This window comes from Pteronotus mesoamericanus, unplaced genomic scaffold, assembly GCF_021234165.1.
Source record: "Pteronotus mesoamericanus isolate MK-2021 breed Mesoamerican mustached bat unplaced genomic scaffold, CSHL_Meso_final contig_74, whole genome shotgun sequence".
NCBI lineage: Eukaryota > Metazoa > Chordata > Mammalia > Chiroptera > Mormoopidae > Pteronotus > Pteronotus mesoamericanus.
This window is the reverse complement of record NW_026555247.1, coordinates 26,967,490-26,990,207: the sequence shown is the minus strand read 5'-3', so window position 1 is coordinate 26,990,207 and position 22,718 is coordinate 26,967,490. Positions and strand designations below refer to the sequence as shown.

The 22,718-nt window shown below is 37.1% G+C and overlaps 1 protein-coding gene across 3 annotated transcripts in view; it reads left to right on the top strand.

The window, feature by feature from the left end:
* The window catches only part of DYM (dymeclin), a 278,143-nt gene that overhangs the window by 97,328 nt on the left and 158,097 nt on the right, over positions 1-22,718 (top strand). For all 3 annotated transcript variants that reach the window (XM_054583619.1, XM_054583621.1, XM_054583620.1), the window contains exons 9-11: positions 14,213-14,395; positions 16,310-16,488; positions 17,813-17,938. In XM_054583619.1, the coding sequence (XP_054439594.1) occupies positions 14,213-14,395; positions 16,310-16,488; positions 17,813-17,938 (488 nt within the window). The remainder of the gene's footprint in view (positions 1-14,212; positions 14,396-16,309; positions 16,489-17,812; positions 17,939-22,718) is intronic.

Below are 22,718 nucleotides of genomic sequence, written 5' to 3'. Positions count from 1 at the left end.
CACCAGAAGAAAGGGCAGAATGCCTAGGAGAGATGGCTCCTTAGGGGGAAACCAGGAAGTGCAGATACAGTAGCAAGGGGGACAGAAAGGGGGAGAGCCACCAGAACACGCAAAAACAAAACCAGAATTAATTATGGTTTGGTGGATGAGGGGGAAGAGTGGGAGAGAGGGCTGGGGGCCAGACTCACTGTGAACCACAGAATGCTATTTCTTGTTGCAAAAATGATCGAATTTAGGTCTGTTATATCCCAGGTACTGAAGATCTGATCTGTGGTAAGTTTTAAACGTGTAATTCAGGCCGGGGGACCCCTTTATTGTTTTGGAGCCAGAGGGGCAGTGAGGGCAGTGAGCGTGAGAGCATCTGCTTTAGACTTGGAACAACGTGGGGGCAGCTCTGCTTAGCCCCATCATGTGAGTAGGGGACTTAGCCTCTTTGAGTTTAATTTCTTTATCCGTAAAAATGGGTGGATGATGATAATGCTTGGTGAGATTTAAATGTGGTAATTTGTGTAGATCATAATTAAATGGCAGAAACTTCTCTCTTTTTCTTCCCTCTTTCTTTTCTTCTTTTCTGTCACCCCCTCCTCCTAACAGTCCCTTGAGTGTGGTGGTCTTTAAACTTTATTGATCGTACATTCCATCGATACATGCTTTTAAAGCAGACTGTTGATTTAAGTGAATTGATTTATAAATTATATAATGTATTGTTATACTAATATACTGTGTACATTTGTACATAAATTGACATTGTCCAAAGGGTAAGATAAATAAAAACTTCAAAGTATTTAATATTGTATTTGTTAACAATACAGAAAATCTTTTTGATAAGACAAAAATTATTAATAATCATCTGGTGAGTTTTTAAATGTCTTGCTAATCACCATGGCTTCATAGTGTCATTATTTAATGTCTCAAAGAACAGTATATATTTAGAGCCATGTTTATCGTTAATAATAGTGGGTATAAATCTGCATTTCAGAGAGTCTTGGTAATGGATGGAAGGCAGTTTTCTTCAGAGATCTGATTCCTGTTGCCTTTGTTTTTAGCTTACAGAATGGCTAACAATGAGCCGACACAGGTAGTAGGAAGTCAGCTCTGCTGTGTTTTATGTTATTAGCTTGTGTTTGAATCTTTAATATCTATTTTTGCTCTCTGTGATTTCTTTGCCAGAGAGTATAAAAACAGTGTTATGGTTCTTTTTTTAAAAAATATTGATGATTTTTTTTTTAAATTAAAGATTTTATTTATTTTTAGAAAGGAGGAAGGGAGGGCGAAAGAAAGGAAGAGAAACATCGATGTGCGAGGGATACATTGATCGGTTGCCTCGCACACGCCCCCAACTGGGGAACTGGCCCAAAACCCAGGCATGTGCTCTGACTGGGAATCAAACAGGTGACTCTTTAGTTCACAGGCCAGCATTCAGTTCACTGAGCCACACCAGCCAGAGCTGGTTCCATTATTTTTAAAATAGATTTTTATGAGAGTCCGTTTAGTTAAACCTAGGTAATATAATTAAGCACATTAAACCACAGGATGTGTCTTTATGTTGAAAGAGAAGGCGTGAGTGCCTCCATCATTCCCGTTGTGGACATGACCCCCCACTCTTCTCACGATACCCAGGTTACTGGCATGACACACGGCTTCCTGGTAGATGGGCTGAGTGCGGGCACTAGTGCCAGTCTGAATAATACGCACTGCTAGAGCTTAGTGTGTCTTCATGTTTCTTAGATGAAACAGCAGGTTCTAATGTTTTCTTTTGTCACCCACTTTGGAAACTGTTGTTAGTGTGTATTTATTAACTGCTTATTGAATTGAATGCATGGGAGTATTTTTTCAATGTCATGAATATTTCTAGACCATTCCAGTCTATAGTGTTCCCTTTTATTTGCATGTCCCACACCTTCTATCTGTAACTTTGTTTGCTGGTCATTTATGTCTTGTGAACCTCCTAGATTCATTAGTTTGGAATCATCTTTTTTCATTATTTATGTATGTCCTCTCTTTTCTAGTTTCCTAGTGCCTCCCCAGCTCCCACCTTTGTCTTTGATGATAGATGACATTGTTACTGCTTCCTTCGTGGCGTGAGACACCATTCCCCACTACTAGGGCTTTCTTCTTGGTATTATCAGTGACATTAAAGCCGTCAGAGTTTTGGGAAGAAACACTTTCCATCTCGCCTTGAGTGTCACTTTCAAGCAGGGCGTAGTAGTTACTCACAGATTCTTTTATCTGTGGCCATCTAGCATGGAGCCAGTTTTTAATTCCCAGAAAAGTAACAGTTGGAGACATATATGGAAAAAGTGACCGTTACTGAAGGTGGTAATAAATCTATACTACATACTTTATTACATCTGCAGTTATTTGATTTATATTTACTTCTTCACAAGTGAAACTTGAATGCTAATGTAGGCAATTAGTCTAAGATTTTTACTATGTAGAAACTTTTATGTGTGGATTCTAAATTGATTGTTTTCGCTCACTGGTATTGTTAAAGTTTACGAGTTTATCTTTTGGTTTTTTGTGTGTGGGTGTTTGCAGTAACAATGCAAATTCTAGACACAGTAGCACCCTCTCATTTTCACAGGGGTGGCACATTGCATTGTTGCATTTCCTCTAATGGGTTGTATATCTGGCTAAAGCTTGTTGAAAGGTGCTTATGTTTCTCTGCCGTCATCAACTCACAAACCTAAACTTTGTTTTTTTTGGGGGGTACCTCATCAGCAGCGTAGGGAAGGGTGGTTAGGCTGAGGGGTTAGAGACCATGTGTCAAGGAGGAATGTAGTTGGGACAGAGCTTATTTCATTTGAGGAGGGGACTCCTGTAGAAGTATATGCACTGCCAGATACTTGGAGCTGTGAAATAAGGACTTATTTTCCTAAAGGACAGTATTGCTCCAACTTAACCACATCCATGCCGCCACCATGGTTTTGTCTTATATGAGTACAGCTTGAATTCCAGTATGCTTACGTCTCTTTTCCAAAGTTTTAAGCATGTTTACTCTATCCGAAGTGGTAAATCCTTGAAAATTGTGAGATCTAAGAGCTAGTTCTATATATTTCTAATATACATAACTATTGAATATTTAAAAAAATACAGTGCATAACCATCCCTCACATCATCAGTAGTCCGTGCATCGTCGTGGGAAACACTGCTTTCAAGGCTGACGATGGGACAGGTGGGCTGAAGTTACCTGGGGCCAGATGTGGGCCTGCTCAAAGGGAGGCTTGTGTGTCCTCCAAGCTCACAGCGCCGCTTCTTATTTTACGGATCCCAGATAATTTGCCTAATGTTTTTGCATGTGGATATGAGATAGAATTACCTCTGAAGATACTAGGCTTCTTATTCATTTTCTTTCCCTTTATGCTTTACACTTTAGAACAGTGCCTGACTCTTCTTAGGCTCTCATAAATGTTTATTCTTAGGGATGTGTGGATCTCGACTTTTACTGAGATAGATAAATTCTGTTAACTTTCATTGTTTTTTCTTTTTGAAAACAGGAATCGTCATAAAATTCTGAATTATTTCAGTGGAATTTTTTCAGCTTTTCTTTAAAACTTCTATTTTCTATTCTTAAAGGAATAACATTTTTTAAAAGTTCCATATGGCTTATATTATGCCAGATTATAAGTCAGAGATTCTGACAGATTTCAAACTACGGAGGTGGATAAATGTCTTATACTGTGCTATGAATTTTTAAAACATTTTCCTCTGTTCTTTTATGATGGCTTTTTTTTCTTTTTTGAGATGGTTAAAGCATTCCTTTTGGGACACAGGACGGGGGTAGTAATATCATGTTGTTTTGTGTTAGGAAAATTGTATTTGATACAGAGCTGTTTTAGGAACTAGTAGCCATCAGATATTTTGAGCGCTTTAAATATAGACACGTGTAAAAAAGTGACTCTATTAGTGACCTCCCCTCCCCCTTTCCTAGCACTGTGCTGTCCTGGGCCATTCAGGATTGCAGATGCTGCTGTGTTGCATCCATCTTTCTATCTATCTGTCTGTCTATCTGTCTATCTATCTATTTATCTATCTATCTATTTATTGTCGTTTTACATTCATTTTAAAATGACAGAAATAATTACCAGAGATTACATTTTCTTAACCCATCAGTTGATTACACAGAAAAAGAGGTACTGGAGGACTCTGCCATTTAATAAAGATACAATCTCAAATATGATTTTTCCCTCATTAAGCTGACATTTTAATGTTATTTCTTTTAACAAAGACTGTTCTCAGGATGTCTTGTGATCTTCTCAAAACTCTTATGGTTTCTTTTATTATATTCTCATTTTAGAAATTAAAACATTCTAATGAGCAAAACAAATCACCTTCAGATTCAGTAATCAAAGATCGCCACTTTGAGCATTGTGGTAGATACCTATCATCACCATTGTCGTTGTCTTCCAAGGAGGGATGCATACTGTCTTCTCTTTTTCTTAATGGAAAACATTTTTGGTTGGTTGGGTGTAACATACAGAAGAGTTCACAGACAGGGTGTGGCTCAGTTTGCTGTCATCAAGGGAACGCACATGCATAGCACTACCCATCAGAGCGATACTCTAGCGCCCCAGAAACGCCTCGCTCTCCCTCTCCGAGTCTCCGTCCCCTCGCAGCTGCCGAGGAGGCCACAATGCAACTTCTAGAACAGCTTGGACTTTACATAAATGGGATTACATGCTATGCGTTCCTTTGTGTCTTCCCTCTTTTGCTTACTTGTGAAATTCATCCATGTTTTTATATGAAGTATAGTCTGTTCCTTTATATTATTATATATTATTACATTTGAGGACCAACTCACATTTTATTTATCTTTTATACTGTAATATATATTTGATTTATTTCTAACTTTTGGCTATTAAAATAGTGCTGCTGTGTACATTCTTGTATATATCTTTTGCACACATGCAAGCATTTTTTTAAAAGATTTTATTTACTTATATTTGGAGAGAGGGGAGGGGAGGCAGAAAGAGAGGGAGAGAAACATCGATATGTGAGTTGTACATAGATCAGTTGTCTCTCACACACCCCCAATCTGGGACCTGGTCTTCTAGTACCCTCATCAGCATTATAGTATTATCTTTTATATTATATAGGATTAAAGCCAATTTTGACACCCGTGTTTAGAACTTTAAAAATAATATGTTTTTCTTTCAATAGCAAGTATATAATTTATATTTATACTCTTTAAAAATGTAATATATGAAATCTATATTATTTATTATGTAATTTGGTAAGTGAAGTAAGAAAGTAAAGTGAAGTAAGTTAATAAAGGAACAAATTAAGTTAGTAAAGGTAAGCTCTCCAAGGAATATAAAATACGAAAAAAATAGAACTCTTCCAACAGGGGTTGCAGGAAGATCTGTGCCCGTGTAGCGAACGTGAGCACAGTCACGGTCAGACAGCGGTAGGTTGGCGGTAGGGAGGTGTGACCGAAGGGCTGTGAGAGCAGAGAGGAGAGAGTAGCTATGTTTTGCTTCACGTATTAAAATGAATGGATACAATTTGAACCTTGAAAGATTTTCCAAACAAGAAGGAAAGTAAAAAAGAGAAATGAAAGAAAATTTTAAAAAGGGAGGAAGTGGAATGGCATCTTTGGCTAACGTGTAAACTTGTAAAGAGTGGTCAGTTCTATTCATTGATAGATTCCTAAACTTTTTTCCTTCAAGGATGATCATGACATTTAGGTAACATTCTCCACCCCCCCACCCCCCGCCCCCCGGCTCCGCCCAAACTCAGTGCAGTTCGTTTACTCGCTTGCCTCTGTTTCATCCCCACTTTTCCTTAGACTGTAAACTCCATGGCCAGGGCCCCATCATCTTTGGGTTCGTCAGTGGCTAATTCATTTTCTGACACTTTGCCCAGTTTGTAGCAGGCCCTTAGTAAATGATGAATTAAATGTATGTAAGAGCACAGGCAGTCAGTATATATTTGGGGACAATGGACTATAGGTGGGCTGGAGCCCTTGAAAGGAATCAACTTTAGAGTAAGTTCAGTGATCATTGGACAATTTTTTTTCATGCAGATGATCCTGGTGATGGAATTGAATTATTCTATATTTTGACTGTCAATATCAATATTTTGGTTCTGTGTTATTTTTTATAAGAGCATACTAATCTGCCATTATCTTGAAAAGTTTTTGATTATGACGGGCAAAGAATTTTTAAAACTTCTTTGTTAAAAAATCTGTAACCAATAATCTTCTGAAACTTTTTAATGCATAATTGTATTATTTAGGATATTTGTTTGGCTCTTAATAGAGACCGGATAGCTACCAGTGGCTTAAACATGGGAGAAAGTCTACATTTTTCTCACAATGAAGTCTAAGACTTTGGTCCAGGGTATAGGCAGGTTTACTTCCTGAGGTCACCTAGGGGCCAGAGTTCCTCCTGTCTTGTTATGTCATTCCCTTGGGCGATGTCCTTGTGCACAAAGTCAAATCTGCCTCTCCACCACTGTACTAGGGTTCTAGCCAAAGGGAAGGGTGAAGACACGAAGAGAAAACAGCTTTCTTTTAAGGATGTAATTGAAAGCTTGCATATGCTACTCCCAGTTATATCCCATTGGCGAGGCTTTAGTCATATGGGCACAGTTTACAGGGAGACAGACTGGGAAATGCAGTCCTGCCCAGCCAGCTTTAAATCCCAGGGCTTTTGTTAATAAAAAGGAACAAAGGGAGGTGAAGCATTGTATTGGGATCAGGTGCTGACTCTGCCACAATGTTTGCCCTGGAATGCATGTTTAAAATTTTTATTGGTGAAACTGCCTTCCCCTATTATTTCACCACACTTACGCAGGAAAAGCATGGGTGTTTTAGAGAGTTAGGCCTATTTGTTGGATCATTAGGGCAATTAAAATTGCTTTGTAGTTGTTTGAATGCTCATCTTCCCTTTTTGCTGTCACCTTCCTCAAAAGCAGGGTCTGGATTTTTTCTTCTTTGTATTTTTGGTGCCTGGCACGGGGCCTAACTCTAATAGGCACTCACCAGGTATTTATTGACTGTTTAGCCTTTTATTTATGTTAATTGAAATGACTCTAGCAGCATTTCCAGCCATGTTTCTAATAGCTGACCTGCTTCTCCTTAGTTCTTCTTTATTATCCTCACTTAAGGATATGCCTTTTAATTTTAGAGAGAAGGTGGGGAGAGAGAGAAACATTGATGTAAGAGAAGCATCGATTGGTTGCCTCCCGTAGCACCTTGACCGGTGATTGAACCCACAACCTCAGTATGTTGCCCTGACCAGGAATCAAACTGGAAACTTTTTGGTATATGGGACAGCACTCCAACCAACTGAGCCACCTCGATAGGGCTCCTTAATTCTTTCATGGTATCTGGTTTGTTACAATATTATAAGTTCAAATGTACGAATATGACCGTTTTAGCAGATTATTGTAGCTTTGGAGGATAGTGTATGGTATCTTTTATTTTTTTTTTATAGTTCTGATTGAATAATTAGTGTTTTGTAATATATTTGTTAGATAGAAGAAATCGATTATAGTTTGACAAGCAGCATGGTTAGTAATATGAAAAAAACAGTAATTTCACTATGTTAATAAAATGACTTTTATTTTTTGGCCCTGAGCAGTGTAGTTCAGTGGATTGGGCCTCATCCCACAGACTGTGAAAGGTCACAGGTTCGATTCCTGGTCAGGTCACATGCCAGGGTTGTAGGCCTGGTCCCTGGTAGGGGGCTTGTGAAAGGCAACCAATCGATGTTTCTCTCCCTCCTTTTCTCTGCCCCTTCCCTTCTCTCTAAAAGTAAATAACATAATTTAAAAAAATGACACTTATTTTTGAGTTCAGTATTTTGTAAAGCTAGAGTTCTTTTTTCCTCAGTGATGATTATTTGTATTGATGTTTCAGTTTGTCAAATTTGTACCTTCCTCACATTTTTATTGTTAAGACTAAATAATCTTGACTCATTATTTTAAAAAAATTGAATCATCAGCACCAGATTTGTTCTTTTAGTTAATTTGAGGACTTTTTAGTTTTTCGTTAGATGAATTTTATTTTAAGAGTTTATTTGGAGGACCTGAGGGACATTATTTAAAAACTTTGGTTTTTAGAACAGAAAGAAATATACCGTAACTTTCCCTTATTTTTCTGGTGGAGAGAAGGTTTTTTCTTTTTTTTCCGCAACAGGAAAATGCGATTCCACTAAGATTCTTGGGTCACAGATCAGAGGCTTGGATCAGCAAAAGAAATGAACTTTTGGAAGAATTCTGGTCCAATATTATGGGCCAGTTTAAACTACAATGTAGGCAATGGCAGGCTGCCTCCTTTCTCCCTATAAGGAAAGGCAACATAGCAGTAATATTTACCAGAGAAAGGAAGGAGGGCTATGTTTGTGGGTGGGCTGGGGTATAGCTTCCCAATAAAATGTTACTTTGTCTCGTATTATAAGCAGTTTCTCTGTCCTCTTGGAAAAACTTGAAGGGAAGAAAACAGGAGAGGGAAGTTGTGCTAAAAGAGAATCAGAGTGTTGTTTGTGAAACTTGTCCAGTGGTAGTCAACTCTTATTTGTCCCAATGATGAAGATGCACAGCCATGAAGAGAGGGAAAAAACACTTACCTTGGGGAGCATTTTGTAATTATTTTTGTTGCAGATTGAACTTTCTAATTGTGTTTTTCTTTGCTTGCAATCCTGGAACACACGTGGATGTGTAGGGGTAGATAGATGTGGAGCATACTCTGAGTGGAAGGAAGTAATTGGAAATTTTTTTTAATGGTAAAATAAACAACAGATCAGTCCCAAAGCAAATGATACTTGGCTTTTCCAAGTATCATTTGTTGTACTTTCTTACATAATTTTGATTTTCTTATTAAATGTCCCAAGTTTCTCAGAGATCGTAAACATCATTTTGAATAAATTTAAATATGTAATATATAATGATTAGTTGATAATTTTTATCCAACTATCCAGATTTTCATAATGAAAAGGATTAAACACAGTGCTTAAGAGAAACTTTTTTCCTCAATTGTCTCAAAATCCTTTCTACATTAATTTAAAAATCGTTCCTACTGATTTCCCTTGTTAGGCCTCAAGTTCACCTGTCCCAGCACTGAACGTTTATACCAGGCAAGGGCAGTTAAACAACTATTCCGGGAACCTCTGGGACTCAGGCAGGAGAGGGGTATTAAACCCTGCCCCCCAAAGAACACCTTCTTAAGAATTGATAGTAAAATCATTCCAATGAGTCACAGAAAAAGTTTGAGGTTTGCAGGACCACATATGTAAGAAATAATATATTGGTATACAATAATATAATGTATATAAATAATATACCATGAAGTAGTTTTATATGTGTTCAGTAAACTCAGAATGTTAGAAATGAGCAAATGTTCACACTAAACTGTTTACAGTATAAAGAAGAAATAAAAAGTATCTGCCTATATTCAGGAAGAATGAAATTTATCAGTATTACCCATTTTGCTCTACATTGTAAATTTCATTACAAAAGCATTTCTTCAACAAAGGTCTTCTTGTAAATAATGGCATCTGCCGATTGTAATAAGAAAAATTAGACCTGTACAGAGGTTAAAATATCCTGCCCGTTGCCACCATCTCAGACTTGATCAGTGTTAACATGTTGGTGATTACCCCTCCAAAACTATCAGGAGGCACCTTTTAAAAATAAAAACCAGAGGGCTGTATTCCTAGCCCAAGTGTGTGTTACATCACATTTTCTGGGGTTGGTGATCCGGAACTTTCTTTCCTTGATGTTTTTGAATTGCTTAAGTTACGCTTGAATATATCGCTATAAAGGGAGGAACAAAGTAAACACCGAACAAAATATGAGACTTCTTCAAGCCACCTTCACTCCTGCTCTCTTCTCCATGATCAGAGGTAACCACTATCAACAGCACATCCTGCAAGGCACCTGTAGGTGCATTAACATGCATGCGCATAGATACATGTAATACATTTACAATTTAAAAAAACGGGGCACATTGTTTGTGTGTATGTGTGTGTATATATATATATATACACACATACACACACACACACACACACACACACAAAGTTTTGTGAATTTCCTTTTCACCTAATGATATACTGATGAGATTTTTCCATATTTTACATAGTTACACGTGATCTGTCCAGAAAGTACCCAGCCACACACTATGGAAAATAGTGTCACTTACTGAAGAAGATACAAGAAACATTGCACATACGACAATGACACTTCAGTCCTTTACATAGTGGGCACCTTGGGACCTCACACAGTTCTCCCAGTCACCATCAGCTGCCCTGTCTTACTTCCCCAAATCTCATCTGGGGTCTGAAATCTTTTCCCTTTCAAAGGTGATTTTTGTTTTGGGAAAAGTCAGAAGTCAGAGGGCATCAAATCTGGGCTATAGGGGGCATAAGTCACCTGGGTGGTTTGATGTTTTGCAAAAAAACTGCACGAGACGTGACACACAAGCAAGTGCGTTGTCATGGTGAAGCTGCCAATCACCAGCTGCCCATAGCTGTGACCTTCTGAGTCATCCCAATAGTTTCCACAGGGGAATATTCAAGCTTAATGCAAAATCTGATGCAGATTTTTTGCTCTACCTGTTCAATCATTTTGAATGCGACAACCACACAGTACAGATGCTCACTCAGTGGCATCTACCTCCCCTGCTGACTAGTACAGTGAAGTCATCATTTTTCACGCATGTGTATTCCAGTCCACTTTCCTTGGCTGCCAGGTTACATCAATGTCATGCAAACTGTTCTAGTTTTATAAGCAATGGTAGGACTTTTTCTGGACAGGCCTCATACTCTAATTGGGTCTGTATTCTGTTATTTTAATTTTGTTATCTTACATTTATTTTTAAAGAAATAAATGAAATGAATATATTTTTATTGCAAAACATTTAACTATACAAATAAAGCAAAGGTCTCTCTTGAATTCCACGCCAAAGGTAATTTCTTTTACCAGTACAATGTACACTTGGTCCTTCCTGTTATTAAAATACACAGACATACACACACATACACATGTACACATATGATTTAAGTGGGTGATTTTTAAATTATTTACGTAAATTTTTCTGCAACTTGCTTTTTTTACTTAATAGTAACTTTAGTGAAATTTCCTTGTTAATACATAGATATCTACCTCTTTATATTGTATTCCATAGTATGGTTTAACACTTGCTCTTGGTTTTGGGAAACCATCCCACAATGGGCATGGGAAAACATCCACAATGTTTTTGTCATCTGACAATTAAAAACAAATTAACGTAAATATTCCTGTACATGAATCTTTGTGTACCTCTTCAAATATTCTTTAGTGTAAGTAAGAAAATTGTTGGATTGATGGGGATGTGCATTTTTTATTTCAATGAGAACTGCCAAACATCTTCCAAAAATTCTGTGTGATTTTGATTTCTCACTGTTGGTGGTTTTCTGTACCTTTAACATTCCTGGGTGTTATAAATCTTTTAAAAAATTGTGTTCTCATGGATCTTACTGTATTAATTCATTTTCTCTTTTTGTTGCTTTAGATTTTTATTCCCTATTTTTATTTTGGATTGTTAGCTTTCTTACTGATTGGCAGGTGGTCTTTTTAAAAAATAAATATCCTCTTCTGCTTTATATGTAGCAAATGTTTTCTCCTCTCATCTGGTGTATAATATAGTTCATTACATAAAGTATTTATTTTTAAGTAGTCAGATTACTGTTCTTTATATCTTTTTGAATTTTGTGTCTTGCATAAGAAAAAGGCTTTATCAGCTGCAGGTTTATATATATACTTCTATAGTTAAATAAAAGGGAAATTACTAAATTCTATTGTCCCAAAGACAGTTATAGAATTTTATTTTTTTCTTATCATTTGGAATACTGCCTGTATCATAAGGTTACTTCTTAAACACATGTGTTTCTGTTCTAAACCCATTTCCATTGAATTGTCTACCCTACTGCCAGTATCATACTTTCAAATGACTGTAGTTTTATAAAAATTTTGCTGTTTGACCAGGAGCATTCCTACCCAGGTTAGTTCTTTTTAAAACTATTTTCTTATGTATTTTCATGTCCAGCAATATTTTATTTACACTGTTTTACAAAATATCAATATACATAAATTCCTCTTGGTATTTTGATAGTGGTTATAATGAATTTTAAGTTAACTTATGGGCAATTTTACCGTATTGAGTCTTTTTTGTCTAGAAATATGTTGTACCTTTATATTAATTCAGATCTCATATAACCTTTAGTCAAATTCTGTGGTTGTCTGCCTAAAGGCCTTCCACATTTCTTTTGTGTGTTTTTAAAAATTTTTGTGTATTCTATTACAGTTGCCCCAATTTTTCTCCCTTTGCCCTCCCGCACCCAGCCCACCCCCTCCTCCCACCGTCAGTCCCCACGCTGCTGTCCCTTGCTCGTGTCCATGGGTCCTTCAGAGATGTGCTTTGACTAATCCCTTCCCCTTCTTTCCACCATCCCCTCCTCCCCCGTTTCCTCTGGCAGATGTCAGTCTGTTCCGTGTTTTCATGCCTCTGGTTCTGTTTTGCTCGTTAGCTGGTTTTGTTCATTAGATTCCTCTTATGAGTGAGATCGTATGCTATTTGTCTTTCATTCTTGAATATTTCATTGGGTTTGTTGTTGTTATGATTGGATTTTCTAATTATTGCTCATGTATATGAAGGCTTTTGATTTTTTATATGTTGATTTCTTTTTGGTTATAGAATGGTACTAAAATCTGTTCTAATAGCATGTCAATTGATTCTCTTGATGTTCTAGAACATTTCTGCCCAATAGAAATGTAATGTGAGCCACTTATGTAATTTTAAATTTTCTAGAAGTCATACTAAAGTAGTAAAAGAAACAGGTGGAATTTACTTTAACAATATACTTTAATGCAATATAGCCAATATATTATAATTTTAACGTATAATCAATATGAAAAAATTAGTGACAGATTTTCACTTTTTTTTTGTATTAACTCTTTGGAACTCAGTGTGTATTTTCTACTTGCAGCACAATGCAATTTGGACTACATAGCCACATTTCCAGTGTCCAAAAGCACTCAACAGTGGCCAGTAACTACTGTATTGGGTAGTGCAGAGATTGTTTTGTTTTGGGGTGGGTTTTTTTATTTTTTTACCTTTTATTTTTCTTCCTTTAGTATCTTTCGCTTGGAGTACCAGTATTACTATGCTAATGTTGGTGATATTAATGGAATTCTTCCAATGTTTGACCACTGTGGACTTCTGATTAGGTGGACAATAAAAACCAAGCGGTTTCTTTTCCTTTTCTAGTTTGTAAGAACTCGTTTTCTTTAAATTAAGAATAGGTTTTAAGTTCAATTTTTAAAAAATTGGCATCTCTTATGACCATATTTTCTTTTTTCCATCCATCTTTTTAAAATTAAGAACAATTTATCGTTTTTTAAAAAATGTTGAATCATTCTTGCATTTCAGAAACAAAACCTCCTTGATCATGATGCATTTATACTTTTAACAAATTTTTCTACATTTTATCGCCTTTTGTTTGATTCACGCTATCTAAGAATCTCTGTTAATTTCTCTATTTTGTTTTAATTGCAGTCTTTATCCAATGTCTGGATCATATTTTTCTGGACTTGTCAAATGAGTTGCCTAGATAATAGTCATGTGTATACTTCGGAACTGCTTGTATAGTATGAGAATTATTTGTATTTTGAGGGTTTATTAGATTTATTTGTAAAAGGTGAAAGATTTATACAATCTGAAGAGAAACCAGAGTATGCTAGACTTATTTGTAAAAAAAAAATCTGAACTTGGTTTGTTTTTAGGGTTAGCTCTTTGACCCATTTTTCAGCCTTTTAGGATTATTTGCCAATTCAGGCTTTTGTCTTTTTGGTTTGTTTTGATATTTGTGTTTCTCTACATATTTTAATATTTTGCTTAGATTTTCAAATATGAGTATAGAGTTGTACTTGAAATTTTCTATGACTATGTTTTGATATATCAAGAAAAATATGGAGAGATATATTAGAAACTTAATGGTGGTTATCTGTGGGAAGTGTCAGTGGAATTATGGAAATAGGGAATGATATAGTCTTTAAAAATTTTACATCCTTGAGCAATATGAAAATTTTCAAATAATGGACTTGTTTTACTTTCATAAAAAAGAAGTGTTATTTCAAACTTTAAATATGAAAGCATATGGAATATTGCACAGAAATACATTGATCTCACTGATCCCAGAGCATCTTACCTGTGTGCTTTCTCCACAAGCTGGACTCTGGACCGTCTTCACCCTGGGCGGTGTGGGCAGCAAGGCGGCGGCCGCTCCTGCGCTTTCTTCCCCTCTCGCCAACCAGAGCCTCCTGCTTCTGCTGGTGCTGGCCAACCTGACAGACGCCGCAGACGCGCCGAACCCCTACAGACAGGCCATTATGTCCTTTAAGAATACACAAGGTTTGTGCAATTTATTGTTTTCTCTGAAGAGTTTTTCTAACGAGGAAAGGGGGTATTGTTCACCTGTATTATTTCAATAGTTGTGGAGATGACTTCAGTATATTTTCATATTGATTAATGATTAGAATCCCTTAGATTTTCATGTCTATATTCTAATAAAAGTCAGGGCTGTGCTTCCTTATATCCATTTAACTTTACATTTCTTTCAGACATAACCAAGGCTAGCACGTGCTTAATTTGGATCCATCTATCCTACCTGTTTGGGATAGGAATTAACCTGAAAAAACTCTAAATGATAGATTGTTTGAAATTTTTCATTCAAAGTTTACATTTAGAGTTTTATAGAACTAAAACTTAGAACAGAATTGAGCGAACTTTTTTTTGCAAAGGGGCAGATGGCTTTACGTGGCCATGTGGCCTCTGTCACCACCTCTTAACTCTGCCATCACAGTGCAACGCAGGCAAAGATAATACATCCATAAATGAGCATGGCTGGTTCCAATAAAAGTTTATTTCCAAAACAGGTGGTGGGCTGCCTGTGGGCTGTAATTTGCCAAACCGTGAGGTAGACCATGAGTAGATAGTTCTGTGTAGGCACAGTACTCTCCTATCAAAAGGCCGTACTCTCCAAGCAAGATTAATAAGCAAGGCTAGATTGTCAAGAAGTATCCCAACTCTAACATAATTAAGATGGGTAGAAATTGCAGTTATTGGATAGGAACTTGTAAGGCTTCTGAGGCACTTTGCCTTATTCCTTTTCAGAGCTGTTTGAATACATGTTTCTCATAGACAGTGAGTGATGGTGCCAGTTAGTTGTGGCTTTGCTAATTCTGGTATTCGTCTTCCAGGGGAATAGGAAGTCTCTAGTAATTTGACAGGTAAAAAGTGAAAGCTCATGTGTCTAATAGTATTTTCTATCGCCATTACCATTCTCTTACTGACAGTGCGGTGTAATGGTTAAGGGAACGAGTTTTGGAACCAGACGGATCTGACCACGTGCCACACTGCTGTCCCTGTGGATCGGTGTGGACTTCCACAGCTTGCTCCGTCTCAGTGAGCCTCAGTGGCTTCGTTTGTAAAACGGAGATAATATCACTAAGAGTATTTGTATAAGTACCAAGCACAGTAAGGTTTTAAAATGATTAGCTCAGATTTTGCAACAAAGCAGTGTTCCTTCTGTGTACCTACTGTTGTTACTTTTGCTGATCTGGGCAAATGTTGCTCTTCAGGGTTGAACCTTCCCGGGATAGTCATCTTTTCCAAGACTCTGTGGTACATTGATTCAGAATGTTGACTTCAGAGTGAGCCTGACCTAAGTTCATATCCCAGTTTTTGTTTTTTAAATACTAGTTTCTTTACTCATGAAGCAGGGATTATGATCTCTATTGCTCAAGGTTCTTTGTGAGATTTAAATGAGCGTCTATCAGAGTACTGCCTCCCTGAATGACTGCTACATTTAAAGAAGCGGTATTATGTAGTGAAAACAATAGAGGCTAATTTTACTCAGGGCTGATCTTGGAAAAGTTGTGTGATCTCTCGGAGCCTCTATTTCATCCTTTGTAAAGCTGGTCAGTGTAATGACATGGCTGTCGTACGGGTTAAATAAGGGATGATACACGTAATCATTGGAAAGCTGTTTAGATAGGACAGAGATCTACTACGCTCAGCAAATTTCAATTATACAGTGTAGTGTTATCAACTCTGCCCACCATGTTTTATGTTAGTTTAGTTCTTTTTTAAGTAAAATTATAAATATAAATTGAAATTTTGAATCTGAAATGTAGCAACTTATACAAAATTAGTGGGAATTGAATTGTATACCATTGTATTGAGTAGCGTTTTATTATTTAAATAAGGCACAGTCTAGAAAATAGTGATGTAATATTAAAAATGTTCATGTTTTCTGCATTCCAGATAACAGTCCTTTCCCCTCATCAATTCCACATGCTTTCCAGATTAATTTTAACAGTTTGTACACAGCTCTATGTGAACAGCAGACATCTGACCAAGCAACTCTCCTCTTGTATACATTGCTCCATCAGAATAGTAATATTAGAACGTACATGTTGGCTCGCACGGATATGGAAAATCTTGTAAGTATCATGCTAAACATTTCATGCTTTTTGTATTTTATAATATTTTGAAGAATAATTTCTTTTCCTCAGAGGGAAAGTGTATTTGCTTGGTTGCCACAAAGGTGATGGTTGAGAAATGGATGGGGCGATGTCACCAGACACAGAGGTTTGAGTGTGATGACGTACGAGACAGAGCACGTGGACATGGCCTCACAGAGCAGGAGAACACAGTAGTGCGACCAGCTCGCCTGTCCTTTATTTAGGTCTTTAACAGCCACACACTGCTGGCAGCAAGCGGAGTGCCCCCTCTGCAACACTTCTACAGGTCGATAGCAGGGTTCACGAGGTATTTGGTCGCCTCTTTTTAGTGTTAAACATAATAAACTGAGAAATGTGGGATATTCAAAGTCATTTGAAGCGGATATTCCATGTCAAAGTGACAGGAAGGACAAAAACAATGAAAGAACCTGTCTCCAGACTGACTATACGTGGAAAACATTGGCTTAAATAGCAAAATTGGGTGTAACAGCATGCTGCTTATGTGAGTAAAAACTTATAATGAGGAGGCCTGTTTACTGATGGGTGGATATGAGCACAGAGACAAATCTTAACATGATGTATCCTAAGGGAAAAGATTGCAATAAGCAGAAAGCCTGTGACATCAGTTGTTCTGGAAAATTCCATGGTAACATGTTGGCATATATGATGTTTCAGGGAGCAGTTGTCTGTATATAACACATCCCAGTGAAAAAGTTAAAAGGTTTTGTTTTTCCTTGGGGGAGGGGGGGTAGGGTAGGGTTTCCTTATTTGTTTTGGGGTTTTTGTTTTTAAATTTCTAGCATAGATTACTTTGATAATGTCTTCTCTAATATCTCTATCTGTCTTTTTGCCTTTCTTCTATAACAAATATTTATTGAAGCTGTCATTAGAAAATATACAGTGGATAGAAAGTTTTCTGTGCGGATCTGATTGTGTTGTTAACGGTTCTTTTATTTTACAGTCTTTGCTATTAAGAAGGTAACGTTCGACACATTATGGTGTTCCTAGGAATGCTTGATTGTGTGTAAGTTGCTGCTAGGCTGGAGGCCTCTGCTCAGTGTCAGGTGTTGACTGTGAGCCTCTGTGGTCTCTGCAAACCTGACCTTGATGTGGCCGTGGACTGGCGCAGGGGGCGGTGCTTTCCTCTCCTGGGGTCTTAGCTGCATACACGGAAACTACTTTCAGAGGCTGGTTTGTAACTATGAAGTTAAAGCAAAGAGCAGATGATAAAAGTGTAGAGGTTTAAGACATTGGTCTCATAGTGAAGTAATAGAAGTACTAAATTAAAATTTATATTTCCTAGGTCTTGCCAATTCTTGAGATTCTGTATCATGTTGAAGAAAGAAATTCACACCATGTGTATATGGCACTTATAATATTGTTGATCCTTACAGAAGATGACGGCTTCAATAGATCCATTCACGAAGTGGTAAGTTCCTGTTACTTTGGTTGGAGTTACAGAATAGACATGTCTCTCTATAAGATTTACTATGGCCTTAGCATTTCTTCTTATATTTCTTCCTAGATGTTTCTGCTAGCACCCAACTTAGAAGTTGTTTGTGAGCCATTTATGAAGTGTGGCCTTTTTTTTTCCCCCGAATAACTATTAACCACTATTAAAAACACTCTTAAAATGGTATCTTTAGTAATTGGGGCAAATGTTTTTTGCTGCCACTGGGTTCATTTTTCTTCTCCATTTCATTTCATTTTTTTAGTTGAGGCAGAAATTGTCTCACATGTTTGCTTCCTATATATAGAATGAATGAAAGAATAGGGAAAAAAGGGAAGAAAACTGAAAAATCAGTTGTTTTCTGTTTTAAAAGAGAGTGTAATATAATTTGGATCTTTAAATTTTAGTCCTGCTGGTGAGTCCCATTCCCAGACTGACGTTATCTTCCTTTTTAGTATTTTCTTTGTGTCAGAGTATATATGGACATAGTGCCAAAAATTACAGAGAAGTAGTGGGGTTTTGAAAATTTTATTTTTTCAATTATAGTTGTCATATAATGTTATGTTAGTTTCGGGTGTGCAACATAATGATTAGACACTTAAATACCTTACAAAGTGATCGCCACAATAAACCTAGACCCCCCCAGCACTATGCATAGTTATTACATTATTATTGACTGTATTTCCTATGCTGTACTTCACATCCCCATGACTATTTTTATAACTGGCAGCTTGTATGGAAGTACTGGGTTTTAATGAAAATTAGCACACCCCGCGCCTACCCTATTCCTGATTCCAGCTTTCAGCTCTGTTCATGTTTATAAATGCTTATATTGTATTTCTTGATTTTTCAGATTTAGACATTAACGGTTACTAAGATGGAAGATGTTGTTAGCTCCTTTTCCTGCACAGATGTGTGTTCTCTCTGGGTTCCCAGCTCCCCTCTAGCACATAAACTCTTTTTTCCTTCATTCTCATTGTTTTTGTTCAACTCAGCTTTTATATTATTATGATTATGTTCACTATTATTCTTAGCTCAGATGGAGTGTATGGTAATTGCATTTCCTTCCTTGTGCGTTTTGCTTTTTCTGTGGCACACCATTGTCCTGTTTTTTTATTCATGTACCAATCACTAACACAACTCCCAGTGCCTCAGCGGAACTGAGAATCCTCGCTAAACCTATTAAAGCATATTGCATATTTCTCAGTCCCCCTTTCCTCTCTGACTCCTGTCTTAGACCCCATTGAAGGCTTTCTTCAAATGCCTGGTGATCCTTGCTTATCTGTACATATTTAGGAGGGAGGCACTAACAAGCTGATTGGAAGTTCTACGTATGGGCAGAACTAACTTGCTCTGCATCGTCAATTGCTATGGGCATCCTACTCTCTGTAGCCTTTTCTTCCGGGCTGATCAGTTTCTCAGAGGGGACTTCTCCAGTCTCCTCGAGGTGGGGGGGAAGGGGAGGTTGGACAAGGGATTCGCTCCTCATTGGGTACAAACATTTTCTTCTAGTCTTCAGTGGGGCTTTTGTGTGATCTTACCTTTCTCTGATGTTCCATTAAAACTTTTTTCTTTTTGTCTCTGATGTAGTATGACTATCATTTCAGCTAAGATTCAAGGAATCTTGACACTTATAGAAAGAGAATAAAACATACAAATTTCTTGATTCATATGTATTTAAAGTTCCACCAAAGAGAAAATATTTGCACTGATTTACTCAAAATTTTAATAAAACTTTTACCTCTCTTTTGATGAGGAATAAAAAACCGGTATGATTTTTAAAAACATTTAATTGAAGTATAAAATAGAAAGTGCATGCATTTTAAAGGTATAATGCAGGAGTTTGTGCATATGTACGTTACCTACGTTATTCCCACCTCGATCAAGTCACTGAGCTTTCCTAGCGTAAGAAGACCCCTGCTGCACCTCTCCAGGCGGCTTCCCACACCAGCTGGCTCACTGCTGTTCCCACCTCCCTCCCGATGGATTAGTTTTTGCCTCTCCTTGATTTATGGTGCCTTCTCTTACCTCAGCTTCTTTCACTCAACATAGTGTTTCTGAAATATACCTATGTTATTAAATCATTAATTCTTTATTACTATGTGCTGTTCCATTGTATGCATATACCACAATATATTTATCCATTCTCTGGTTGGTGGATATTTGGCTTTTTTCCAGTTTGGGTCTATTTTTGAGAAAGCTGCTGTGTACATTGTTGAACGTGTATTTCGATGGATATATGCACTCGCTCTCTTGAGTATATATGCCTGGGAGTAGAGTTGATCGGTCCTAAGATAGGTGTGTGTTTAGCTTTAAGAGATTCTAGTTAAACTGAAGCTGTGTTTATGCCACAGCCCAGCAGTTTGACTCCAAGTTTATCTAGGAAGCCTCCTGTGCATTTGCACAGAGAAGATGTATTTGTTACTCGCTATGCAGAGCACCGTCTATAACATTGGAAGTATTTAGAACATGCAGAGTGAAACAATCAGGGTACTGACTACGTCCAGAGAGTAAGAAAGGAGAATGAAAATGGGGAAAATAACTCACCGGGACTTCACTCAGGTCCGTAATGTTTTATTTGCATGAACAGCAGCAAAAACAAAGCAAGGAGTAACCACACAGAAAACTTCATTAGTCATGAATAAAAGGAAATGCTTAAAATTCTACATTTTTTACTTCTCAAGCAATACTTAACCTCCATTCAGAGGCTTTTGCTATATGCGTCCTCCGAGTAAAGGCTGCAGAACAGGTCAGGGTCGGGTCGCCTCTGGTGCGGGATGCCAGGCGCCCTGAGTTGACCTGAGCCAACCTTTATTGTGGAGGCGCTTGTGTGCACTTACATTAAGTTGAACACACTATTCCTTTTTTATCCTTACTTGTTTCCATGTCCCCTGTCTCATTCCTAATATCACTGGGAATTTGGCGGGGATGGGGGAGGTTGGCAGAATTACTAGAGAATATCTATTTTTTACTGGTCTTTTGAAGACCGAAGGTACAGCTGTAGTATTTAGACTTAATTATATCTTTATGGTTTATAGTTGTGGTTTTTGTTCACTGTTGTTCCGTAGCCCATAGTTGCCTTGTCTTGAATTCTTCTGGCCGTCATTTTGTTGCTATTGCTCTGGTGGCAGGGGGCGACAGCTAAGCCCATACAAGGCATGGGGTGTGCGGGTGGTTTGTGCTGAACCCTTGCAAACTTCAGTCTTTATTTTACCATACACTTATATGGTAGTTTCCCGAGGTGTAGAATTCTAGGACCATAATCTATCCCTTTAAAATTTATAAGCATTGTTCTCTTGTCCTTCAGATGTATAGCGTTCAAGATGAGACACTTAATGTTAAACTGCTTCTCTCTTTTTTGGTGATAATGTGTTTCTTCTTTCTGACAGCCAACAGGATTTTTTTCATATGTGGTGAATTCACAAATTTTACCACAATATATTTTTGTTTTTTTCTTCAGTATTTTGGCTAAGAGTATTGAAAGTTTTTCTTTCCCTCAAAGGAATTTTCTCCTATTACTATTTTTTTCCTTTTAGTCTGTCCCTTTTGTTAAGTAGACATTAGCTATCCACTTTTCTCTTCTCCTTTGTCTTTTTGCTTTTTATTACTACCATCTGAAAGTCTAAATTTAATCTATCAAATCACAAATTCAGTTTTCTGTAATGCCCATCCTGCTATTTCTTTCCCTATCATAGTTTTATTTTTTATCAGCTTTTCTTCATTTTGTGATTCTCCTTCCTAGTAGCGTGTTCTTATTTTATGGATCCAGTATCTGTCAAATCTCATCAAATATAGTAACTAGAATTAAAATTTTTTTCCAGATTCTTAAATTATATGTTTAATTAGGGGGTCTATTTGTTCCGTTTGTTCAGCTTCACATTGATAGTTTCACATTATTTATTTACTTGTTAAACTTTATTAGGAACACATTAAATGTCAACATAACTAGAAAAAAATGGTATTATGAATCACTATGGACTCATCATAAACACTCTGCTGTTCTTATTTCATTTTCCCACCCTATCCTCACTGTCATTTATATTTTGGCTAAAATTTTTTTGAAAAATCTTATGTATGACATATATACAGGTTAATTTATTTTGTAAATATTTCACTATGTCACTTTAACAGGAATGAACTTTAGAAAAATGCATAACCATTATACCATTATCACATCCAATAAAATAATTTTTTAGTACTAATACTTAATACATTTTCTCCAGTTATCTTTAAGATATCACTTCAAGTTGGTTGGCTGAAATCAGTTTCCAGAGTCCATTTACTGTATTTAGTTCCTAAGACTCATTTTAATCTAAGACCATCTCTCCCTCTCCCACCTTTTTATACCATTTATTTGTTGTAGAAACTGGGTTATTTGTTTAGTAGAATTGTCTACACTTGGCTTTGGCTGATTATGTCGTCGTGTTATTTAACATGTACTTCAATCCTCAGTATTTCATATACATTAGTAATTAGAACAGAAGCTTGATTTGATATCACATAGCTCTCTTTTAGATTATTGAATTTGTCTACTTTCTTTGTGGCTTTTTGTTGTCCCTTCACAGTTACCACTGAGAGGCTAGGCACATTTGTTTTGAACGGGGTGGGGGGGGGGGGCGGTGGGCCCTCTCCCTCCCCCTCCCTCGCTGCTGTGAGTGATGGAGACCTGCTGTGCTCTGCAGAGGGCGCATCTTCTATTGGAGATGGCAGGAGTCTTTCTTTCTCAGGCACAGATAGAGAAGTGTATGGCACATTAACT